We start from the raw sequence: 26183 nt of genomic DNA, 5'->3' as shown, positions 1-26183 counted from the left end.
CCATTTTCTTGTCAGGTATTAGAGCCATAATGGTGGGCAACCCAGACTGTGTACACACACACACACACACACACACGAGGGTATTGTTTAATTTCCACATATTTGGTAATTCTTCTGTTTTCCTTAAATTATTGTAGTTTCATTCCATTGTGGTCATAGAAGATACTTTGTAAGTGTTGGTAAGGGTATGGAGGAAAGGAAATCTTGTGTGCTTTTGGTGGGAATGTAAATTGTACATTGAGGGGCGCCTGGGTGTCTCAGTGGGTTAAAGCCTCTGCCTTCGGCTCAGGTCATGATCCCAGGGTCCTGGGATTGGGCTCTCTGCTCAGTAGGGAGCCTGCTTCCTCCTCTCTCTCCCTCTGCCTGCTTCTCTGCCTACTTGTGATCATTGTCTGTCAAATAAATAAATAAAATCTTTAAAAGAAACTTAAAAAAAATTGTACATTGATGTGACTATTTGAAAAACAGTATGCAAGTCTTTTAGTAAACTGAACATAGACCCACCTACCATACACTCCAGAAATCTTAATTCTAGTATATATCCAATGGGAATAAAAACAGTATCACAGCTCTATCTGTACTATCATATTCATTACAGCATTATCACAGCAGGTTATAATGGTAACAACTTTCTTGTCCATTGACTGATGAATGGATAAAAAATATGATCTCTCTCTGGGGCATCTGTGTGGCTCAGTGGGTTAAGCCTCTGCCTTCGGCTCAGGTCATGATCTCGGGGTCCTAGGATCAAGCCTGGCATCAGGCTCTTTGCTCAGTGGGGAGCCTGCTTCCCCCCCGCCTCTGCCTACCTCTCTGCCTGCTTGTGATATCTGTCTGTCAAATAAATAAGTAAAATCTTTAAAATAAATATGATCTATCTATCTATATATAATGGAATAGCATTCAGCCATAAAGTAGAAGGAAATTTTGCCATTTGACAATGCAGATAAACCTGGAGGACATTGTGCTAAGTGAAATAATCCACACATAGAAACACAAAGATTGTATGATCTTACTTATATGTGGAATCTAAACTAGTAGAACTCAGAAAACCTGAGAGATCAGAAGTTGCCAAGAGCTGAGGGCTGTGTGAAATGGAGAGAAGTTGGTCAGTAGATAAGAGCTTTAAGTTATAAAATGATTAAGTTCTAAGGAATCTAATGTACAGCATAATGGCTATAGTTTACAATACTATATTTAATACTTTAAATTTGCTAAGAGTAGACTTTAGGTGTTACAACAAAATAGGTAACTGTGAAGAAATGAATGTTAATTAGCTTGCTTGTGGTATTCATTTCACAGGGTATACTTATATCAAACTATCATATTGCACACTGTAAATATATACAAATTTTGTCAATTATGCCTCAATAAATCTGAAAAAAAATGAAAATAAACAAGATATTTTATATAATTTCAATCTTTATAAATTCATTGAGACATGTTTTGTGTCCTGATACATGGTTTATCCTGGAGATGTTTCATGTGTTTTTTTGATAAGAATGTATATTCCATTGTTGTTGGGTAAAGTGTTCCATATATGTTCCAGTTGTTTTATAGTGTTGTCTGTACCTGTCTTTCCTTATTCACCTTCTCTGTAGATATTCATCCATTATTCAAAGTGCTGTACCAAAGTCACCCACTATTATTATAGAACTATTTCTTCCTTCAGTTCTGTAAAAGTTCTTTTCCACATACTTTGGGACTGCGTTTTTAGGTGCATATTAATTTATAGTTATATCTTTTTGATAAATTGACTCCTATCAACACATAATGTTCTCCCTTTTCTCTTGTAACAGTTTTTTTTTATTTTAATTTTAGTTTGTCCGATATTATTATGGCCATCTCAGCTCCCCTTTGGTTACGATTTGCATAAAATAGCTTTTTCTACTCCTTTACTTTCAGTTTATTGGTGTCCTGGAAGCTAAATTGAGTCTCTTATAGGCAGCATCTCTTTGCCTGTTTTTTTTTTCCCACTTTCCAGTCTCTGCATTTGTAGAATTTAATGTAATTTTTGATACAAAAGGACATGTCTGTGCCATTTGTTGTTTTCAGTTTCTCTTACACTTTTTTGTCCATTTCCTCTATTACTGCCTTCTTTTATGTTGAGTAGATTTTTTTATAGCTACTTGGTTTTATTTCCTTCACATTTTATTCTGTATATATATTTTAGATATTTTACTTGTGGTTGCCATGGGGGTTAAATTTTACATTCTAAATTTATAACAATGTAGTTTGAATTGATGTCAATGTAAGTTCAAAAGCATATAAAAATTGTGTTCCTGTACAGCTCTCACATCCCCCCATTTATGTTCTTGTTATCACAGATTACATCTGTATACATTGTGTGCTCTATAACATGATTTATAATTATATTTTGTTTTATAGATGTTTGTTTTTATGTAAAAAAAAAGTGGAGCTACAAACTAAAAACAATTATACTGGCTCTTATATTTGCCCATGTAGTTACTTTTTTTTTTTTTTAAAGATTTTATTTATTTATTTGGCAGAGAGAGATCACAAGTAGGCAGAGAGAGAGAGAGGAGGAAGCAGGCTCCCCGCTGAGCAGAGAGCCCGATGCGGGACTCGATCCCAGGACCCTGAGATCATGACCTGAGCCGAAGGCAGCGGCTTAATCCACTGAGCCACCCAGGCGCCCTGTAGTTACTTTTAATAGAGATTTTTATTTCTAAATAAAGCTTCAAGTTACTGCCTAGTGTCCTTTCATGTCAACCTGAAGGACTCCTGTTAGCATTTTTTGTGGGGTAGGTCCTTCAGCTTTTGTTAATTTTCTAATGCCTTAATTTCTCTTTCATTTTTGAAGGACAGTTTTGTTGAATATAGAATCCTTGACATACAAATTTTTGTTTTCTTTTTTTAATTTTTGTATTATGTTATGTTAGTCACCATACAGTATATCATTAGTTTTTGATGTAGTGTTCCATGATTCATTGTTTGCCTATAATACCCAGTGCTCCATGCAATACATGCCCTCCTTAATATCCATCGCCAGGCTAACCCATACCCCCACTCCCTTCCCCTCTGAATCCCTCAGTTTGTTTCTTGGAGTCCATAGTCTCTCATGGTTTGTCCCCCATTTCTACCCCCCTTCATTTTTCCCTTCCTTCTCCTAATATTCTCCATGCTATTCCTTATGTCCCACAAATAAGTGAAACCACATGATAATTGACTTTCTCTGCTTGACTTATTTCACTTAGAATAATCTCTTCCATTCCCACCTATATTGATGCAAAAACTAAGTATTTATCCTTTCTGATGGCTGAGTAATATTCCATTGCATATATGGACCACATCTTCTCTCTCCATTCATCTGTTGAAGTGCATCTCGACTCTTTCCACATTTTGGATATTGTGGACATTGCTGCCATGAACTTTGGGGTGCATATGGCCCTTTTCATTACATCTGTATGCTGGGGGGTAAATACTCAGTAGTGCAACTGCTGGGTCATAGGGTAACACTATTTTTAATTTTTTTGAGGAACTTCCACACTGTTTTCTGAAGTGGCTGCCCCCACTTGCATTCCCACCAACAGTGTACAAGGGTTCCCCTTTCTCCACATGTTCTTCAACACTTCTTGTTTCTTGCCTTGTCGATTTTTGCCATTCTAACTGGTGTAAGGTGGTATCTCAGTGTGGTTTTGATTTGAATTTCCCTGATGGCTAATGATGAACACTTTTTCATGTATCTGTTAGCCATTTGTATGTCTTCCTTGGAAAAGTGTCTGCTCATGTCTTCTGCCTATTTTTGGACTTGATTATTTGTTTTTTGGGTATTGAGTTTGAGAAGTTCTTTATAGATCTTGGATATCAGCCCTTTGTCTGTTGTGTCATTTGCAAATATCTTCTCCCATTTGGTGGGTTTCCTCCTTGTTTTGTTGACTGTTTCCTTTGCTGTGTAGAGGGTTTTCATCTTGACAATGTCCCAAAAGTTCATTTTCGCTTTTGTTTCCCTTGCCTTTGGAGACGTGTCTTGAAAGAAGTTGATGTGGCTGATGTTGAAGAAGTTATTGCCAATGTTTTCCTCTAGGATTTTGATGGATTCTTATCCCACATTGAGGTCTTTCATCCATTTTGAGGTCTTTTTTGCATATGCATCTTAAACTGAGTGTGCACTTGGCTTTCTAAATTTCCCAAGATACAGGAATGATTTTGAATACACCAATTTCCCAACAAAATGTTGTCCCTGGCTTTTTCCTCTCTGGCCTTAGGGTGTTTATGTCTCAACTGTAATCTTCTGTCCCAGGTGTCTGTGGGTTCTCTGTCTACATTCCAATGTTTTCCAGAAATGACTACTGCTATTCCAGCCTGCTTGAGTTCCAGATTAGGTGAAACAGAGACAGAAGTCTTGTATTAGTCCTTCAGAAATCTTCCAGACATGTTAGAACAGAAAACACAATAATTTGTGAATAGTATCTGCTCTGTACCAGGGTCCCATACTAGGAAATGCAGGTTGCCTTCTTTAGGAATCCTACCCTGGTGGGGAAAGAGTGGGACAAAGGCAAGTAAAAATGCCACAAAGTTTTCCTAATATTTTTAAGTGATCTTTTTCTTTTTAAAAAGATTTTATTTATTTGAGAGAGATAAAACAATTGGGTGGAAAGTCAGAGGGAGAAAGAAAAGCAGACTTCCTGCTGAGCAGGGAGCCAGATGGGAGGTTCAATCTCAGGACCCTGAGATCCTGGCCTGAGCTAAAGGCAGACGCTTAACTGAGCCAGTCTGGTACCCTGCAGGTGAACTTTTTCTTGATTTGGCATTCACTTTGTTGCTGTAAACATTTGATTGTTTTATAGATTTCTGAAAAAGTAATTTCTGATAGTTTCTACATATTTTTTAATGTTTCTGGGGTGGGGGGAATGGAAGCTTTGAGCTGCCTACTCTGCCATTTTGCTCAACTCATAAAGTTTTGTCGTTTCTTGATATTGTTAGTGGCTTCTGATAATAAATGCTGAGGTCCATTAATTCATAAGAGGCTGTGAAATGGTCATAACCTAATTCTATCACTCCTTCTTCATTTAGTAACTGAAATAGCCTTATAAGGAAAAACTTCTAATTTATTATTTGGTTACTAAGATGTACAGTTCATTGAGGAAAGGCAGGATAGATGCTTGATTCTTTCTCTTTATCAATTTTCAAAGTAATGAGTTGGACCCCTAGAATTTTCCAAATAATCTATTAGTTTTTTGTTGTTTATATTTTTAATAATGCTATGAACTCATAGATTTAAATATATTTGATGTGTTTCTTTCTCTCACAATTACCATACTCATTGCTGGTCATGCTATTTTGTCTTTGGCTAGTAGGAAACTCTTAAAATTTGCTTATGAGTCCTTTTGATATGACTCTAATTGTTTTAATAGCTTTTTGATAACTGGTTTGACAAAGTATATCCACGTTCCTTGTGAACATTTTTCTGCTCCAGACATAGAATCAGCTATTTTTCCACAGAGCTCTGGTATCTAAAGACTACAGATGATGCATTATGGGTATTGATTGGTATTGGTCTAGTTATTATTTCTAGACCTTTGCGGTGGACAGAACTTGAAAATGCACTCAGCTGACTGGTTGGTTGCTTAGTTAAAACAAAATATGTCATGATTTCATTTTTATATTTTCAATTCAAATTCATAACTACAGAATTTTGACTTAGATGATAAAGATAGAAGAAGCTTCTTTTCATTACAAGAATCCTGGCTCTGAAGACCCTGGAGATGACAGAATCAGAATATTACACAGTAGTTTATTTGCTTTCACTCACCACATATAAAAACAGTTCCAGAATAATCACCTCAACATTTATAACAACAATTTTACTAGAAAAAATTTAAGGTTTGTTTTGTTTGTTTTGTGATTATTTTGTCTTTGAATATGCCAACTAGGGATTAGTGAATTATTATTCTTTAAAGCCACTTGTGATATCTCTCTCTGTATGGGTATACTATCAAGTAGATAGAAATTTAGGTTCATGTCTTTTATTTTGATGCTTAAAGATTGATTTCTTTAAATAAATACTTAATTTTCTAAATGACTTTCATAGTTCAATAGTCAAATATAGAAAAAGAATACATATTTAAAGAAGTTTATTTTTTAATCCCTGATTCCTTCTCACCCACTGTAGGTAACTTTTTAATTCATTCTATAATGTATTTTTCCATTGTTTGTTTTATAATATAAGCAGATATGTGTGTATTTCAAAGAAAATGAGTCATGCTCCCCTTTCTCATATAAATGTTGTACTACTACTTTTGAGAGTAATTTGACAATACCAAATATGTTATACCCTCTGACCTATTTGTTGAGTACACAAGGAGACATGCTCTAAGATGTTTTATTGGAGCTACTGTAAATGATGTGACAATGAAGATAAGGATATATATATCTTTTCAAATTAGTGGTGTTGTATTCTTTGGATAAATATCCAGAAGTGGAACAGCTAGATATATATGATAAATCTATTCTTAATTTTTTTAAAAGGCTCCATGTTGTTTTCCTAGCAGCTACACTAATTTACATTTCCATCAACAGTATGTGAGGGTTCCTTTCTCTCCACACTTTCTCCAATAGTTATCTCTTGTCTTTTTTATAATAGCCATTCCAACAGGTTTGAGGTGATATTTTGTTGTTGTTTTGATTTGCATTTTCCTAGTATTTAGTGGTTTGAACTTGTTTTCATGTGCCTATTGGCCATCTGTATGTCTTCTTTGGGAAAAATGTGTATTCAGATCTTCTGCCCCCTTTAAATCATTTTTTTTTATTGTTGAGTTGTATGAGTTCTTTCTGTATTTTAGATATTAATTCCTCATTGGATATACGCAAATATCTCCTCCCATTGGGTAGGTTGCCTTTTTGTTTTGATGATGGTTTACTTTGCAGTGCAAAACTTTTTTAGTAGGATGTAATCCCATTTGTTTATTTTTCTTTTGCTTCCCTTGCCTTTGGAGTCAGATACAGAAACACATCTCTAAGACTGATGTCTTAGTGCCTTAGGAGCTTACTGCCTATGTTTTATTCTGGGAATTTTATGGTTTCAGGTCTTACATTCAAATCTTTAATGCATTTTGAGTTAATTTTTCTGTATGGTGTAAATTAGCAGTCTAGTTTCATCTTTTCCATGGGACTAACCAGTTTTCTCAGCACCACTTATTGAAACAGCTGTCCTTTCTCCAATGTATGCTCTTGGCTCCTTTGCCATAAATTAATTGTCTGTATAAATGTGGGTTTCTTTCTGGGCTCTCAGTTCTCTTACCTTTATCTTTGTGTCTATTTTTATGCCAGCACCATACCGTTTTGATTACTATAAGCTTTGTACTATGGTTTGAAATCTGCCAGTATGATACCTTCAGCTTTGTTATTCTCTCTAAAGATTACCCTGGCTATTTAGGATCTTTAGTTGTTCCATACAAATTTTAGAAGTACTTGTTCTAGCTCTGTGGGAAATGCCATTAGAATTTTGATGGGGATTGCATTGAATCTATAGATTGCTTTGAGTAGTATGGACATTTTAACAATATTTTTCCAGTCTATGAACAGAGACTATCTTTCCATTTGTTTGTTTCATCTTCAGTTTCTTCCTTCAGTGTCTTATAGTACAGGTCTTTCACTGCCTTGGTCAAATTGACTTTCAGGTATTTTTTTCCCTTTTGGTACAATTGTAAATGAGATTGCTTTCTTAATTTGTCTTTCTGATAGTTACTAGTGTATAGAAATACCACACATTTCTGTATATTGGTTTTGTATCCTTCATCTTTACTGAATTTGTTTCGTAGTTCTAACTGGTTTTTGTTTTTTTGTGGGTTTTTTTGTTTTTGTTTTTGTTTTGGTGCAGACTTTAGGAATGTATATATTACATTGTCTGCAAATGGTGGCAGTTTTACTTCTTCCCTTCCAATTTAGATGCCTTTTTTTCTTGTCTTATTGCTGTGGTTAAGATTCCCAATATTCTATTGAAGAAAAGTGGTAAGAGAGGATATCCTGTCTTGTTCCTGTTCTTAGAGAAAATGCTTTCAATTTTTCACTGTTGAGTATGACAGTAACAGTAACATTATAGGTAGCCTCTGACTTACACATTTTTTTAAAAAAGTCTATTTTATACTTGCTACTGAATGAAAAATACCCTGTTCTTTTCTAGCCTTGTAGCTCTTACACCAAGTTGAAGTTAGTTGATGTAAGCGGGGAAGAGACAAAGAAAATAGCTCTTCACCCTCCCAAATGCCTCCATACATCCCTGCCCATCATTTTTATCCATATAATAAAATGCTCAGAGTAGATTTTGTGAAGAAACAAAATCACCATTCTTACATACATATGTTTATAATATGTTGGGTATTTTTTTTTACCTCACAACTTTAATGTGGTCTTCTACTAAAATTTTCTCCACTAAAATGTAAGTCTACTCTCACCAGAAATTAGGGTAAAATGAATCATTAAAATAAGTTATGTTTATAACATATAATCATGTATATATGTGTGTGTGTATATATGTATACATATATATGCAAAAACATATTTTTTAAGTAATTAACCTTTATCTTTGTTGTGCATTAGGCCTAAAAACATAATGTGTTTCACATTTAGTAGTATTCAAACTAAAAATAAAAGAATTCCAATTCATAATTTTCCATCATATTTTTAGAAAAATGTGAATTCTAGCCGTATTTTTTTCTCCTAATTATTGCCTTTAAAATCTTGCCATTCACAAACAGTGACTGACAGTATCTCTTGTACTGAGATCATGCCCATTTGTAATAATTGTGAACATATAATAAGGGTTCCACGTTATAGTCCCACGTTACTAAAATAAAAAAGCAGAATTTTCAAAGGAATTTTTCAGATAAAAATTTATACCTTGCTAGTCCTTGATACCAATACTCAAACAAAGCATAGCAAATACTTTGACTTATTCCTGACAGGGTCAGTCATAAGGGTTTTTTTTCCTGTAAGGTAGATGTGATTATTTAATTTTTAAAAATTGGAATAGCTTATAACTTGTTTTTTTGGATGCTATATTTTAGAATAAGTCAGAAATGTTCACTATAACTTGAGTCATTGTGATAGCTACTTATTGTTGTTCTAATTATGTACTTTCATCAGCTTGGGGAAAGGAAGCCTATTTTAGAAAATAAAAAAGATTAAATCATTCTACAGTTCTCAGTTTAATCCTGTTAACTGGGTTTTTCTCTTGGCTTTGATTAATTTCATTCTTTTTCATGTGCAATTACCTTTTTATCCTTTTTGTTATCAAGCATTATTATAGGAGATTAAGTGTGTTGATCAACTGAATTTTGAATTAAACTCTTATAATACTATAGTGGTTTGAGTTCTTGGAGAGTAAGAAATGTGTATTCAACTTCTTTATCTTCACTTACAACTCAGTCTAGAACTTTACCCCATAAGAAATTTTTAGTAAGTCTCTGGAGAGGTTTAAAAAAAAAGTGATGTGAGAATAGGGTATATTTCAAAAGCAGAAGTTGTGTATCAATCACATTGAAACTTTGCTATTGAAACCCCCTTCAGCACTAGCATGGTTCTTTAACCTAGGATAATAATGAGCACCAAGGCATGGGCCACCTGCAAGGAAGCAATTCAGCAACCTTGGTGAATTCTGGAACAGAGTTGCTGTCAGCTTGTCTCAGCTAGCAGAACTGACAACATGAGAGTCTGTTTCCAATATCTGTTTTTTCTGATTATGTCACGTGCCTTCAGCTCCTAGGGTGTATTATTCAATTAAAATATTATTTTTACCAAATTCTTTAGCACAGTATTTGGAATATATTTAATAAGTACTCACTAATTTTTTGTTGAATGAAAGAAAGAATGACTGAATGTCATAATGTGTAGGGGAGAAATTATATTCTGCCTTAGAAACTGAATGTGTTAGATAAACTGTACATAAGTGATAAATTGACTTGATGATAGAAAACAATTACGAATTGCAGGGATTTTTCATCTGAGTTTAGTTCCCTCTTTGTTTTCCATGTTATTTAGATCAGAAAGGAGTATATAATAAGTATATAATAAGTGATTTTCCTGAAGGAGAGTTATAGCCATGAAGAAGACTGTATTTTGTGTCTGTTCAGGCTCCTTTTAGCAAAGATTAACAAATTTTATTTGAAGTTTAAATTCCACCAATAGTGAGTGGAGGTCACATCTCTAACAGTTATGAATTGGACTTAACTTGAATTTTTCATTGAATATAAAAGGAATATATGTTTATTTAAGAGAGTTCAGCAAATACAGAAAACATGTAAGGAAGGTAATTACAAATCTTCATAATTCCAGCAACAGAGAAAAACAATATCAGTTTCTAATATTTTGAAGGAAAAGTTCATTTTGAAATGAATTTTGTTCTCTTCTCTTTAATAAGAATTATCTTTTGGACATTCAATTTACATTTTATATGTGGTTATTTGATTTTTAAAGTTAATTAAGCTATTCCTCATTAATCTGTACTTTTTTGTACTGAATGATTTAATTTGATTAGTTTGCAAGTCCATTGTATCTATCTCATTTTTCTTTAATAGGTCAAGAAAGCGCAAGCACCAGTACCGCAGGAAAAGCCAAAAGACCTATAGGCGATAGGTGGGAAAGTCAGCTGTGGAGAGAGAAGAAGTTTGGCTTAATTGATCACCTGCATTACAGCCATGTTTATACTGAAAGTATTCCACGAAAATTTATTTTCGAGAAGAGGAAGTTTCTTACTGAGCAGTTTAATTCTCAGCCTGCAAAGTACACACCACCAGAGGGAAGGCCCCAAAACCTTGAGGACTTTAAGAGTGCCCTAAGCCTTGGGCATTTTGAAGTAACCATCCTAGGTAAGCAAAGTATCCTTTTCTTTGAATATCATTAGTTTAATATATTTTTAATATAGACAATACTATTTTGCTTGGAAAAAAATAAGCTCCCCCTCCCAAAAAAAAAAAAGTCCAAGGAGAGTTCCTGTTTAGCTCAAACCAATGGAGGCATGGAGCACTAATTCTGGAGTACATTAAGCTCTAATTGTAGGTTTTTAAACATTGGCAAGTCCTAGGAAAGTATTTGGGCAGAGAAGAATGGGAACCAACAGAACTTTCCTCACCCCTGACTACCTGACTACTTCTAAAACGAATTTTGTTTTCTTTAGCCACCACTTTCTTGCTCAGGTACTCTGCTTCTTTCTCAGTGTATCTGAAACATTGAAAAGTAAAGTGTATGTTAAAGAGAAAGGAGACACCAACTGAGAGAAACTTCTATGAACAGAGTTCTGTTTAGTCCCTGAAAAAAGTGAAATTCTCAGCTATCTCAGGTTGTAACAGAAAGAAGCTAAAAATCTTCCCTGGTCTATAAGGGAAAATAAACGGATGTTCTCAGGTTACTCAAACCTGAGAAGTAGCCATGGAACTTACAGAAATTTAAAAGTCAACACATTTTTTTTTAGAGAACAAACTGAGGGTTACCAGAGGAAAGACAGGTGGGGGATGGGTGAACTAGATGATGGGGATTAAGGAGTGCACTTGTTGTGATGAGCACAGGATGAGGAATGAAAGTGCTGAAGCACTATGTTGTACACTTGAAACTAATATTACACTCTATGTTAACTTAGTGGAATTGAAATAAAAACTTTTAAAAAGTCAAGACATTTTTAAACTTATATTTAATTTTGTTTCTTTCCAAAGAATGAAAAACATACAGATCAAAAAACTAATTCTAAAATAAAAATCTCAGCCAAAATAAGCTATTCTCAGAGTCAAAGAAAATGTTTATTTGTATTTGTATCTTAAAGGAAGGTCTTGTTACCTTAAAATTAAAAAATGAGGAAAAGTCATTAGCAAATAGATCTAATGGCTGAAAAAAGTACATTTCATAGATTTTTACATCTAGAGTACTAGAATGAATTACCTTGACTTTTATTAGGATTCCTTTTTCATTTTTATTCTCTCCCACTCCCTCTTCTCTGCCTCCTCACACATATGTTTATATGTTTAATTGTGTGTATGTGTACAGTCTACAAAAAGTATTAATTTCTCCTGACTCTGTTAGACATATCAGACCTGTTTCAAATGCTTCTGCTTACTAGACTGCATTACTTGGTCTCTTTACATCACTTAAAAGCAAGAATCGAATGTGAAATGTGTCATTCTGTCCAGTCAGCTCTAGTCCACACTAGAATTATGCCATTTTAGGTCCCACCTGTTTTCAAGGACTTAAGGTATTTTACAGGAATAAAAGACAGTGAAAAATAAATCACAGATGGATAAAACAAAATAGAACATTTAAAATGAAACAGGAAAAGTACATATTATTACATACTTGCAAATAACTAAGTTACCATTTGGCGGTAATTTTTGGTCAACTTTCTGGCAGGGAGAAAGAAAGGGATTTTTTTCCTGATGAGGTATTCAATTTTAAAGTTAAAAGAAGTTTGCATATCATCTAGTCCTATACCCTGGTTAGGTAGAACCAAGGCCATGATTAGAAATCATGTCTCCTATTACAGATGAAACAAACACTCATATATAGAAAACCTATTATTTTTTCCTTTATTAAAACTCACATCAGATTTTACCATATGAAGTTGTTGTATAAATAAGATAGAATAACAGTAGTTTGATATTTTCATCTATAGTTTTCTTTTTTAAAGATATAAAAATGTTCTTCAGGTAATTGATTGTTTCATCATACTTACAAATATAATCAATATAGTAATTAGTCAAAGCTTAGTAACATTTCTGTAAAGGAGTATATTTTTACCTTAATTATCACAAAATCCATATATTTAGCTCTCTAATGGCAAACTTAATACATAAATGAAACCTAGAGAACTAAAATAAATGGTACAGGGGCGCCTGGGTGTCTCAGTTGGTTAAGCCGCTGCCTTTGGCTCGGGTCACGATCTCGGGGTCCTGGGATCGAGTCCCGAATCCGGCTCTCTGCTCAGCAGGGAGCCTGCTTCCCTCTCTCTCTCTCTCTCTCTCTGCCTGCCTCTCTGTCTACTTGTGGTCTCTCTCTGTCAAATAAATAAATAAAATCTTAAAAAAAAATACTGATCCATTGATTCATTTTTTTAATATTTCAAGTTTTTATTTAAACTTTAGTTAACATATAGTGTGATATTAGTTTCAGGAGTAGAATCCAGCAAATCATCACTTATATAACACCTAGAGCTGATCTACTGATTCTTATAGAACCTTGATGGGAAGAGGTAACCTATCAAAATCATCCAAGGGAGGCCTTCCCACACTCCTTAAAATTTTGGTACACTGCAGAGAAGCAGCCTATTCAATATCCCTTACCTTCCTAAGGGAGACTTACTGCTACACCAGAGCCAATGACAAGAATGTGTCCTGCTTGTCTGGTATACAGGAGTAGAATTAAGATTAAGAAATACTGTTCTCTTAATAGGACTTGAAGTATAGATATTCTCAGATTTGGGGTTTTTTAAAAGATTTTATTTATTTATTTGAGAGAGAGAAAACACTAGAGAGAGAGGGCAAGCACAAGTGAGGATCAGAGGGAGAGGGAGGAAGCAAACTCCCTGCAGAGCAGGGAGACCAACTTGGGGCTCAATCCCAGGACCCTGGGATCATGACCTGAGGCATAGGCAGAAACAACCAAATGAGCCACCCTGGTGCCCCAGATACTCTCAGATTTTGGTTAAAATAAGTGGCAAATATCAGATGTAAAAGTAGTGAATTTATTATACCGTTTTGTGAAAATAGGAAACCTAAGTTGTATTATGAGACCAGACAATGGGCAATCCGTCGTAAGCATGGTGTGAGCAGTGAACTCAAAAGAAACGAATACATCTCTCAATATGGTACTATTTGTTAAATGATATAATCCTAAAACTGAAAGATGACCTTATATGTGTTCAGTACATGGGGGTATACTTGTTTTGTAAAAAGCCAAGTAGTAAATGTTTGAGGCTTTGCAGGCCATACAGTATCTGTCCCAACTACTTAGTTCTCCTGTTTTAGTGGGAAAGCAGCCATAGACAATATATAAATGAATGTGCATGGCTGTGTTTGGATAAAACTTTATAGACACTGAAATTTGAATTGCTTATAATTTTCACATATCACAAAATATTCATTTGATTTTTTTCAACCATTTAAGATGTAAAAAAAATATTCTTAGCTTATGGGTTGTACAAAACCAGGTACAAGCTAGATTTGACACACCCCCCCAGGTCATAGTTTTTTTGTGTGTTTTTTTTGTTTTATTTTCAGGTCATAGTTTGCTGACCCCTCTTATAGACCTCTGTTTTTTGATAAAACTAGCTAAACCAATCCAGACAGATAAATCTCTATGATATTTTAAATTCTTCCGACATGAAGATTGTCCACCTACATTGTTACTATCTTCCAGTGATTAATTATCCCTCTGCAGTATCTTGCTGATCCCTGAAGGACTCAGTAATTTTGAAGTGTCTTATTCTGGGAGCTAGAAAGGTTATCCATACCATAACTCTGTTATAAGCATTAACTCTGACTGGTCTGGGATTAATCATTATTGAGAACATTGAATGGAATTATTAATCTTCCTACATACAATTCTAATAGCTCCCAACAACAGTGGGGTACTATTGCAACATCAGAAACCTATTCCAGAAATGCTGATTTTTATATTAAAATCCTTGCCATACCATCTTACTTGTCTCAAATAAATAGATGTTTTTAGTGGGTGCTAAAACCTCAGTCCATTGTTTATTATGAAATAACACACATTTCAAAAAGAAGATACTGGAATGAAGTAACAAACTAAATTTTCAGGGCCTTTAGGCCCACTACAAAATCTATTGGTCAGTCTCTCCTGATTTTAAGTTATTCCCCCCTTTAAATACAAGAAAACAGTTTTCAAAACCTAGATTAGACTCCTAGATGGCATCAGTATATTATTGGCTTTACTAACATTGATTTAGTTACCCTCGAAATCCTGAGTCGATCACAGCTTAACAGTCCTCTCTTCAATTTGCATTTGACCTAGGCAATAAGGATCATAATTCAGCCAGTCTTTTGTAAACCTCTGTAGGTCATCCATTTTGTCTCAAGCAAGTCAAGAAAAACTCCCCTAATTTTTATATGGTTTGTTCTTTTCCTTTTTGTAAAATGCATCTAAAAGATAATTTAAAATTTAATAGCATTAATTATAACATCAAAGCAATTTAATATGCTGTGGTTATATTGAAATAATAAGGATTTACTTACCTTGACTTTTTTGTTCTATTAAAGCAACCAAGCAGGCCAACATAACTCCTTCCCTCCTTGGTACTAGCTGCGGGCTCAGGGCCAATTACTTTTACCCATAAAGTATGCCTCCTTCCATTCTGAAGCCTATCAGAACCATTAACTGAGTAGCATTGAGTTTTCTCACTGTTGATTACCTCACTGACGACATCCTCAGGATATCCTATCCCACTGAGATGCTTCTCCACTCTTATATCTCATTAGAGCAGTATGCTGGATTATATGGGTTCCAGAGCTAGGTTACTGTTGCCACCCTTTAATTCTGTCCCTAATTTCATTGCATAATGAAAGTGATTATAATGTATGAAACATGAAGTACCTACTGTCAGATTTTATCACCATAAGACACTCATTTCCCCCATATTTTAACCTCTGAAAAATCAGTATGCATCTTACAATTGAAATCATGCCTTTGTTCAGTTGGTAGCATTTTTCTTAGTGGCATCTTAGAGTAAGTAAAATATGGTATATTGCAAGCATTATGCTAGGTACCAGGATTATAAATTGCCTCCCCTCAAACATGTGCATGTGTATGCATACATGTACCTACACACACACACACACACACACACACACACACACTTTCACACTTTTTATTGGAAAAGAAATTTAGTGGTCACAAAGAATTGAGGAAGAAGATATATAAATTGCACATAACACACACTACAAAAGAATAATATGAACTAACTTGTTTGATTTTATATTTTCCTCTAATTTTGAATATAGTCCAGATATATGATTACATTTACCTAGACAGTAAAATATAAGTTACTTACTGAAGTAACACATAAACAGGAAGTCACCATTGAAATACAAATGTATGCACACTATAGGAAGGATAATTTGTGTTCCTCTTCATTGGTAACAGGAATACAGATGAATTCATATTTGAACACTTAATATACAAATGTCTTAAAGTCTAGTATTTGAAAACTATAGGTAAAAGATGCGTACGTGTACATTCATTTTCTCAATTTAACAAATACTTACTGAGCATCTAATGTGTGGCAGCGCTGTTCTAAGTCCTGAGGTTACAAGGTTACATGAGTGAACACAACAAATAAAAGAGCTTGCTGATAAAAGAGATGGTGATAAATGCTAGAAAGGGGTTTGAGTTTAAAGTAGTAGGAAAAGATTACATTTTATCTTTTGGGGGGAGGTGCAGAGAGAGAGGAAGAGAAAGAATCTTAATCTCTTAATCAGGCTCCACGCCCACTGTGGAGCCTGGTTTTTGGGACACAATCTTACAACCCTGAGATCATGATCTGAATCAAAATCAAGAATCAGATGCTTAACCAACTGAGGCACCGAGGCGCCCTGGAAAGGATTACATTTTAATAGAGTGATCAGGGTTAGGGTTAACATTTCACAAATGTAAAAGTAACAATTCACAGAATCCTGATGAGGGTGAAAAAACAATCTGGTTATCTGAGGAAAGAATATTCTAGGCACAGAAACAGCAAGTATGGAGGCTCTGAGGCCTGTTTACTTATACATTTATACCCGGAACTCTAGTTTTAACCAAAGAGCTCACAACAAATTTCATGAGTAATGATGAAGCTAAACTTGCCGTATTTTATTATGTAGAAAATAATTCAAAATAGTATCAGTGACACACAGATAATAAAACTACCTTTCTGAGAATATCAGGATTTCCAACTTCTGATATTTTCTCAATTCTAAGCCCATACTTTCTTTTTTTTTTTTACACTTTGGAGTTGGAATGCATCTTACAGTCAATGGATACATTTAATGCAGTTTCCTTTTTATTAAAACTGTTATTAAGTTGATGGTATATCTTAGAGTTAAATTTGGTCTTAGAATCAAGGAAATAAGATACCAGCATGTGTACTTCTTTTTTTTTTTTTAAGATCTTATTTATTTATTTGATAGACAGATTACACGTAGGCAGAGAGGCAGACAGAGAGAGATTGGGAAGCAGACTCCCCACTGAGCAGAGAGCCCGATGCGGGGCTTGATCCCAGGACCCTGAGATCATGACCCGGGCCAAAGGCAAAGGCTTAACCCTCTGAGCCACCCAGGCGCCCCAGCAGCATGTGTACTTCCACTTGAGTTTTGCAACATTGCTTAGAGTTATGGGATAGTTACACTTCTTATACTGAATTGAAATACTCAGTAAATTCTGGATATCATGACTATTACAGTTTATGAATACCAAACTTTAGTAATCCTTAAAACCTTTAAAGAGCACTAAGTGGTATGTAAACTTAAAGCTATGGAGATTTAGTGTCATTTGCCCATAAAAAGCAAAAATATATACTGTGTCTGGGTAGCTCAGATGGTTAAGCGTCTGCCTTTGGCTCAGGTCATGATCCCAGGGGCCTGGGATGTAGCAGTATCCCTGCCCAGTGGGAAGTCGTCTTCTCCCTCTCCCTCTGCCATTCTCTCCACTTGTGCTCTCTGGCTCTATCTCTCTGTCAAATAAATAAATAAAATATATTTTTTTTAAAGGCAAAAAAAATGCCCTTGTGTTTCTGGATCAGTTTCCAGTTTAACAGGAAGGAGTTTGTTTACCTATCACTGACCCATGCCCAGTAGTTAAGAATCACTATAGCGATGAGTAGAGGAGATAATAAGGTCATAGAATCTATAAAACTTGCTTGCTATGTATCAGGGAAGAACAAAAGGAAGAAGTTAAGGATAACCTCCAGGGTTCTGTTTGGGATGACTGGGTAGAATTCATAGGGTTTTCAAACTGTGTTCTGTGTGTTTACCCTTCCTTCAGTCAAGATGGTCTCCTTACTCTGATCTATAATTTTGGCTACTCCCCGCTCTGCCGGAAATAACTTCTCTCTTGTTTATTTAAATGCTATTCAACCTTTTGTACCCAGCTCAAAGCCTTGCCTCTAAAAAGTCTTTAAAAGAAAGGGTTTTGTTTTGTTTTGTTTTGTTTTTTGTTTTTAGTGAGAAAGCATGCAAAAACAGGGGGAAAGGCAGAGGGAAAGAATCCTCAAGCCAACTGCCCCCTGAGTGCAGAGCCCAATGCCGGGCTCAATCTCAGAACCCAGAAATCATGACCTGAACTGAAATCAGGAGTCAGACACTTAACCGACTGAGCCCCCCAAGCACCCTTAAGAAGTCTTTTATATCCACCCTAGTAGACATTAACCCATTAACAAAGAGATGACAGTCACAGGTCAGGATTTACTTTGGTTGCTCCCCCATAGCCCCTTTTCTGCTGCAACTTTTATAACCCTAATGGTAAGTAAATGAAGTTTGTATTGTATAATAAAGGACAGATGGGACCTTGTTACCACCATCCCTGGCTTTTCTTGAGTCATACATCTTTAAGTCCAAATGGCATAAAGGGAACCAATAGTTATCTCTGAATTATTCTATTCTGTAATGGCCCCTGACATAATGACCAAGAAAATATTATACTTGTCTTCATTTATGTGACCAGGTCATCCTCTGGATATTAAAATTTAAATAATCTATCAGTAAGTAAAACACTTTGGAGTTTTTTGGGGGGTTATGACTTTTATGGGGTTTATTGGTTTTTGATAAAACATTTTGGATTGTTATTTCCAGGAGAGGTTATAGACTGCATTAAAGTGCCTCCTCTTCAACCAGTTGCATGTATTCATAAAGTTTTACACAGCAAAGGGTTTAGTTCCTGGCTTTGAAACCATGCATTTATACACGTGAAACTACTTAGCATATGTCAGGATCAAACTAGGAAACCTGGCCTCATTACCTTCCTGACTAACCCACTTTTTTTTTGTTTGTTTTTAAGATTTTATTTTATTTTATTGACAGACAGATCACAAGTAGGCAGAGAGGCAGGCAGAGAGGGAGGGAAGCAGGCTCCCCCATGAGCAGAGAGCCCGATGCGGGGCTCGATCCCAGGACACTGGGATCATGACCTGAGCTGAAGGCAGAGGCCTTAACCCACCGAGCCACCCAGGCGCCCCCTGACTAACCCACTTTTAACAAATTGTGGTTTTTCTATATAGGTCTGAACCATGAGATCGCAATTGATGTTGCATTCCTGCCCATGTATTGTCCAGAAGATCTCCGAACATCCCAAATCGACACATTACTAACCTGCATGAATTACAGCTGTGTGTATCCGCAGGATGAACCTGGAAATGACACACTGGCAGGTTCAAGAGCACTTGCAGGTAAGATAATTTCAGTATTCCTTTCACTCAGAGGATAAAATTAATATCGTAAACACTTCTAATCTTAAAATGTAATTATATAAATGGTTCTAGCTTTAACATTCAATATAATTTAAAGGGGCGTTTGGTAAATGTGCCCCAAGATTTATAAATGAGAATATATTTTTTTAAAAAATTGGACAAATTAATGGTTTTGCTTCCAGGCAGACATTAAGAATATTCTCTTATAATACATTTCTAAATGTAAGTATTCATTAGATTTAAGTGGTATAACATGGAGCAGTGCCAGTTCAACTCCTCTCTCCTTTTAACTAAGGCGGGATGATCTGTCCTTTCATTTTACAATTGCCTGAAATTTTAAGACCTCCACAGCCTAGTACAGTATGGTTGTTTTCTCTTATAAATGTTTAGTTATTCAAGTGCTATGCAATAAATTCCTTGAGGACGGCTAGGAGTTCATGTAATCCCAGTAGTGAAACACTTCAACTGACTAATTGTTTAGGCTGCTACATAATTTACTGAACTCTAAATTATTTCTATGTTCCCATAAAATTATGTATCCAGTTATAATTATCTACTTCCTATTGTCATCTCATTTTCCTGAGTGGGTAGTAAAGCTTCTAGCAGTTCTCATTGAGCTTAGAAGGATATTACATTTAAAAGAACTTTTAAGACAGCCTTTATTATCTTGGGATTTTGTGGTGGGTCTTTCTAAGATGATGAAACTCTTGAGTACATACTGTTTTTAAACAAGTTTTATGAACTGTGCCTGATGATGAAGTAACTTTTGGCAGGAATGGTTACTGCAAACTAAGCTTGAATCTCTTGTTTTATGAGTCTTTTACTTTTACCACAGTTTATTTTAGAGATGATATAGTAGCTGACTTTGCAGTATTACTTTCTACATTGCAGCTCTTTTCACTTCCAGAAAGTCCAGATTTCTTAATTAGTGCCCTAATATATAGTTTAAATATTTGTTATTTATTTTCTTACGACATACAACATCTACTTTCATCACATTTCTTCTGCTATGTGTATATGTTATTATTGGTATGAAATATCAAGGCAAAACTCTCAGTTGCTAATGCCAGTTGTTCTCCAAAAGTCACTAACATGGTCACCTGAAAAAATCTAGTATCATACTGCCCAATCAGTTGATATTTGAGACATGAAGGGCAAGAACCACTAGAAAAGTGATGTGGTAATCAAAAACAAGGTGATTTGTTTCAAGCAGAATATGTCCCAGACCATTTGTTGAAGATTTTTTTCCCCATTGGATATTCTTTCCTGCTGTGTTGAAGATCAATTGATCATATAGTTGCGAGTCCATTTCTGGGGTTTCTATTCTGTTCCGTTGATTTATGTGTGTTTTTATGCCAATACCATACTGTTTTGATTACTATAGCTTTGTAATATAACTTGAAGTCCAGGATTTGATGCCTCCAGCTCTGCTTTTTCAAGATTGCTTCAGCTATTCTGGATCTTTTGAAGTTCCATATAAACTTTAGGATTGTTTCATCTAGATCTGTAAAAAATGCTGTTGGTATTTTGATAAGGATTGCATAAGATCTGTAGATTGCTTTGGGTAGTACAGACATTTTAACAGTATTTTTTCTTCCAACCTCTGTGTATGGAATGTCTTTCCATTTCTTTATGTCATCTTCAATTTCTTTCATCAGTGTTTTAGAGTTTTCATAGTACACGTCTTTCATCTCTTTGGTGAGATTTATTCCTGGTTATCTTATTATTTTGGTTACAGTTGTGATGGGGTTGTCTTTTTAATTAATTTTTCTGCTGTTTTCATTATTACTGTATAGAAATGCAACTGATTTCTGTATGTTTATTTTGTATCCTATGGCTTTAGTGAATTTTTTAAATCAGTTCTAGCAGATTTTTGGTGGAGTCTTTCATGTCGTCTGCAAATACTGAATGGTTTACTTCTCCTTACCAATTTGGATGGCTTTTGTTCTTTTTTGTTGTCTGATTGCTGTAGCTAGGACTTCCAGGACTATACTGAATAAAAGTGGTGAGAGTAGACATCCTCATCGTGTTCCTGACCTTAAAAACTGAGAGTTTTTTCCCATTTAGGATGATGTTAGCTGTGGGTTTTCCATGTATGGCATTTATTATGTTGAGGTATGTTCTCTCTAGAACTACTTTGCAAAGGTTTTTCATCAACTATGGATGTTGAACTTTATCAAATGCTTTACCTGTGTCTATTGAAGTGATCATATGGTTTTTAGCCTTTCTTTTATTGATGCGATTTATCATGTTGATTGATTTGCAAATGTTAAACCACCCTTACAACTGGGAATAAATCTCACTTGGTCTCACACACACACACACACACAGTCTTAAAGAAATATACATACATGGAAGTATAGTAAACATATAGTTCCATAACCACTTTTTTCCTCCTGACAATGTATCTTGAATAGCTTTCATGTTAGTATATAGAGAGCTGCTTCATTCATTTTAATACCTATAAATATTTAACTATGTGTATGTACCAAAATTATTTACTCAATCCCCTAGTGATTGGTGTTGAGATTATTTTCAAATATTTTGGCTCTCAACAAAGAGTACCACAATGAGTATCTATCTATCCGTGTATATATACATATTTTTTGCACTTATACACATATCTATAAGATGAATTCTTAGAAAAGTAGTCACTGACTTAAATATGTAGGCATTTAAAATTTTGGCAGATACTGTCACATTGTCATCCAAAAGTTTATACTGATTTACACCTTTACCAAAAGCAAGAATCGCACTTTACTCACACCTTTAGAAATGCTAGGTATTGTTCTTGCTACTCTTTGGCAGACTGATGGCAAAAGAAGTCACCCTCACTGTGTGCATCTGTGATGTTTCAAAAAAAGTACAGTTTTTATACACAAGTCTAACAATTTAAAATGAAATGTAGAGAAGCTCATTCTAAGGTGCTTCTAAGAGAATCCCTATGTGATGTAAATAATAACATCTTAATTTCATACTAGTTTTTCTTTTTTTCATATTAATTTTCTAAAGTAGAAAATGATTGTTTGCTAATACCTGAGCTTTGTGTCAGCCACCATTCTAGGTGCCCTACGTCCTGAGTATTTAATCTGCACATTCTCTAACATAGTACCAGATGAGTAGTTTGAGAGGTCGTCATTTGCTCAAAGCATTAGCACAAGTAGGCAGAGTCACTTACTCAAACAGTGGTTTTACTTATACTTTATGTTTCAGTCACTCTGTTAATCATTATTTATAAAAGTCAATATATGATAACAATTTGAATTATTAAGGTTTGGGTTGTTGCAGTTAGCATCAAAGCTAAAGATCTCGAAATCTTTCCAAAGCATCTAGATTAAAGTCCATCCCATTCAAAGAAGAAGAAAGTTATATACTTATTTTCTATATTTGTCATTATTGTATTCATTGTGCATTAGTGAATTTGCACAGTTGTAAATAATTCATCAGATTTTGTGACATATCTAACAGAGGTGGCTTTAATAATGATGTTAACAAAGACTAAACTTGAGAAGCCCTCACTTGCTTCAGTATTGTTATGTTTAAAAGGGGATCCTAAATAGTATGCCCTTGGGGCACCTGGGTGGCTCAGTTGATTGAGCATCTGCCTTCAACTCAGGTCCTAATCCCAGAGTCGGAGTCAAGCTCCAAATTGGGCTCCCAGCTCAGTGGGGAGTCTCTTTCTCCCTCTCACACTCCCTGTGTGCTCTCCACCCACCCTCCAAAAAAACAGTCTTAATAAATAAATAAATAAACAAACAAACAGTATGCCCTTCAGGCCCCACAAAACCTATATCCCCCACTGGCTTTTAGGTACAGATTTACAGCCTATGAAGGTTAAGAGCACATGTCTTGAGGCCAAATTCATAGAGACAGAAAGTAAAACAGAGGTATTTAATGGGGAGTTAAGATTTTAAAGGTATGCAAACTTCTGTTTGGGATGATGAAAAAGTTCTGAAAATGGAAAGCAGTGATGGTTGCACAATACTATGTGAATATATCACACAGATGCTACTACTAATGTCAAAATATGGACTGGTATTCCAAAGCCATGTGGCTCTGCGTAATGTTTTCATTTTCTCGTACTTAAAATGAAGTCTTTGTCATGTGTAGCCCTTGAAGTCTGTGATCCGTTAGCTTAGTAGTGGTCAGTTAGTGTTTGGAAGAGTTTCTTTAAATATTTAGAGGAGAGAAAAGGAAAACAGGGACAAAAATGATCTCCAGTTTTTGCCATTGGATCTGTGTTCAGTGCTTTCCCAGGCTGTTTACAGCCCTGCCTTAGCTTTCACTTCCTGCTCTGCAGAGCCTGATGGTCAGCGAGAGGTGAATATTTGGAGTTTTTCCTCAGGCCTTTTCTGAGTATGCATCCAGCGCTAGGCATGTAGGCTTCTTGATGTACACAGAAGGTTGTAAAAAGCCCTTATTCCCCCGCATGTATCTTTTCCCAACCCTTTCCTCCTCAGGCTTTTTGATCTGTTGCTTGTCCCAACTTTATACTTTGCCCCAGCTGCTCTGGCTAATGTTTTTGTCTCCATATGCTTTCAACAAAAGCCACTGGGGAAGCTACCCCAGGTGTGGGAATGCCCCAAATCAGGTGAAATGAAAGCAAGCTTTTGTATCTGCCCTTGAGGGAATTTCCCAATTGGCCCAAACTCACAACCACGTCTTTGAGAGTAAGTTCTGCATGGCACCATCTGGTACAAACAGCCTACACCAGGAGTGTTAGCTGCCGTCTTCCTGGCTGCTGCTGATACAGGGAGTACATGGGCAATTTAAAGCACCTCAGCACGTTCTTACCACAGTACGGCAGCTCTTTCTCTATTAATCTTTCCCCTGATTGTTTTAAGTTCTTGTATAGATGCCAGAGTTCTGCAGAAGTTGATCTGAGAGTTTTTGTCAGCCCGTAAGTTAGTGGTAGGGACACAGCTCTGACACTGCCTACTCCACCATATACAGTAATGTCCTTCACCTGATCCATTTTTGGTAGAGCTTCTTGAGAGTATACAAAGCTAAGTGTTAGTTAATTAAGCTGTTTCAGAGGAAATATCCTTTAAAAAAACTTCAATTACATGTAGTTTGCTTTACATCTATTAAGTTTTGTAAAGAATTGACAATTAAATTCTAAATAGAAAAAGTTATTTTTGTACTCCCTTGAAGTGTAAACAGTAAATTGCTTACTTGGTACCATATAAATAACCCTGAAAAAATATATACTTACTTTAGTCCACCAAAAAGATTTGAAAAGTAAAAATAACTAAATATGGCTTTGGAATACCAGCCCATATCTTGACATTAATAGTAGCATCTGTGTGATATATTCATTGCTATGTGCAGAAGTTACCATAATGTAACTTTGATGAATATGTGACAAATTGGAGGGAAGATGAGGGACATTTGTTAATGTTATAAGAAAAAAAGTCAGCTTATGTGATACTAAATCCAAGTAAATATTTAACTATTTTACAATACTTACCATCTGCTTTTTATTTTTAGGTGATATTATAAAAGCTGCAAGTAGACTGGATAGAGTGCATATCGTCGGTATCTTGGATATCTGTAATTTGGGTAACAATAAAGTAGAAGTCTACCTGCACAGGATTTATAGTCCAACTAATAATTCCTAAAAATTGGCAAGTGAAATGATTACAGGTTATAAGGAGGGCACTGCTTTAAAGATATTCTCTCATTTTGTTGGTAATTTCAGCAACTGTTTTTTGGCAAGAATATTACATAAGCTCTAAAGTTATTAAGTAGTTTATGTTCCTCTTGTGTTTGAAGCTAACGCAGTTCATTTTAAATTCATTACTGAAAAGTTCATCAAAACAATTTTTGTGTATCAAGAAAATTTACCTTACTTCTATATAACTATTATCTTGACTTGTAATGATTTGTGTTCACTATTCTATTCGTGAAGTGCTTTTATTCTCAAGCCTCAGCCTAAGGCATCCTGACTTATAAGAGTTAACTTCTCGTGAATATTTAATATCCTTCCACTTTTCTTCACCTATAGTGGGAAATTCTGAATTGCTAATTTGAAGATTAAATTCTCCTAAAGTGGTCAACCTGCATTTCTCATGACTGTGATGGTTACTGTCATTTTCAAAAAGCACACATGGATTGTTATGGTCCGGTTGCCTTGGTCCTTAGTTTGGTCAGCTGTACAATGAGTGTGTTAAATTGTCTTAAGGCTTTTCACTCTTTATTGTGACTTTTATCCTTCAAATTTCTAAATGTTTTGACCAGTGTGTGAGCTTAAAAGCCAGAGGCTACGTGGGTTTCCACTTTTGCTATATTCATGTGTAGTTTTGGTACATGTAATGTGAGTTTAAATAGTGAAATTTTATCTCATATTAACATTTAAAGTGTGCATATTGAAAATATAAAACAGTGACTAAGAGGATTTTATTCTGGTTATCTATTATACTTCGTTTTAACTGTAAATCACCATTCCACATTTGCAAAGCCCTGTGGTTGACAGTTATGTGGTTAGTTAGATGACCAAAATGACCCATCACATGAGTTAAAAAGTATTCAATGTCAAGATCAATCAATCTAGATAAGCAATTACCTTGTGGGGTTTTCTTCTAGCCCTCTGGTTCTGTGACTTCATATGCTATATATTTTAAATGTTCTGGACAGCTCGTGAATCTAAAGACAGATGCTGTACTTTGTTCATCAAGGCATTCAGCATTTTGTTCCTTATAATTGTGTTTAAATGTTAATTAAAATAGTGACTTCTTGTGTTAAAATTTTGAGTGTATTATTAAAGTTAAAACAGTAA

The 26183-nt window shown here is 35.2% G+C and overlaps 1 protein-coding gene across 3 annotated transcripts in view; it reads left to right on the top strand.

Moving 5' to 3' along the window:
- Nucleotides 1-26183, top strand: part of RADX (RPA1 related single stranded DNA binding protein, X-linked) — a 79623-nt gene extending 53440 nt beyond the window's left edge. For all 3 annotated transcript variants that reach the window (XM_013064856.2, XM_013064855.2, XM_013064854.2), the window contains exons 12-14: nucleotides 10539-10829; nucleotides 19217-19384; nucleotides 24896-26183. In XM_013064856.2, the coding sequence (XP_012920310.1) occupies nucleotides 10539-10829; nucleotides 19217-19384; nucleotides 24896-25026 (590 nt within the window). In that variant the 3' untranslated portion in view covers nucleotides 25027-26183. The remainder of the gene's footprint in view (nucleotides 1-10538; nucleotides 10830-19216; nucleotides 19385-24895) is intronic.

This window comes from Mustela putorius, unplaced genomic scaffold, assembly GCF_011764305.1.
Source record: "Mustela putorius furo isolate JIRA1106 unplaced genomic scaffold, ASM1176430v1.1 tig00003901_pilon_pilon_pilon, whole genome shotgun sequence".
NCBI lineage: Eukaryota > Metazoa > Chordata > Mammalia > Carnivora > Mustelidae > Mustela > Mustela putorius.
The sequence above is the reverse complement of the archived record's forward strand: the minus strand, read 5'-3'. Positions and strand labels throughout refer to the sequence as shown.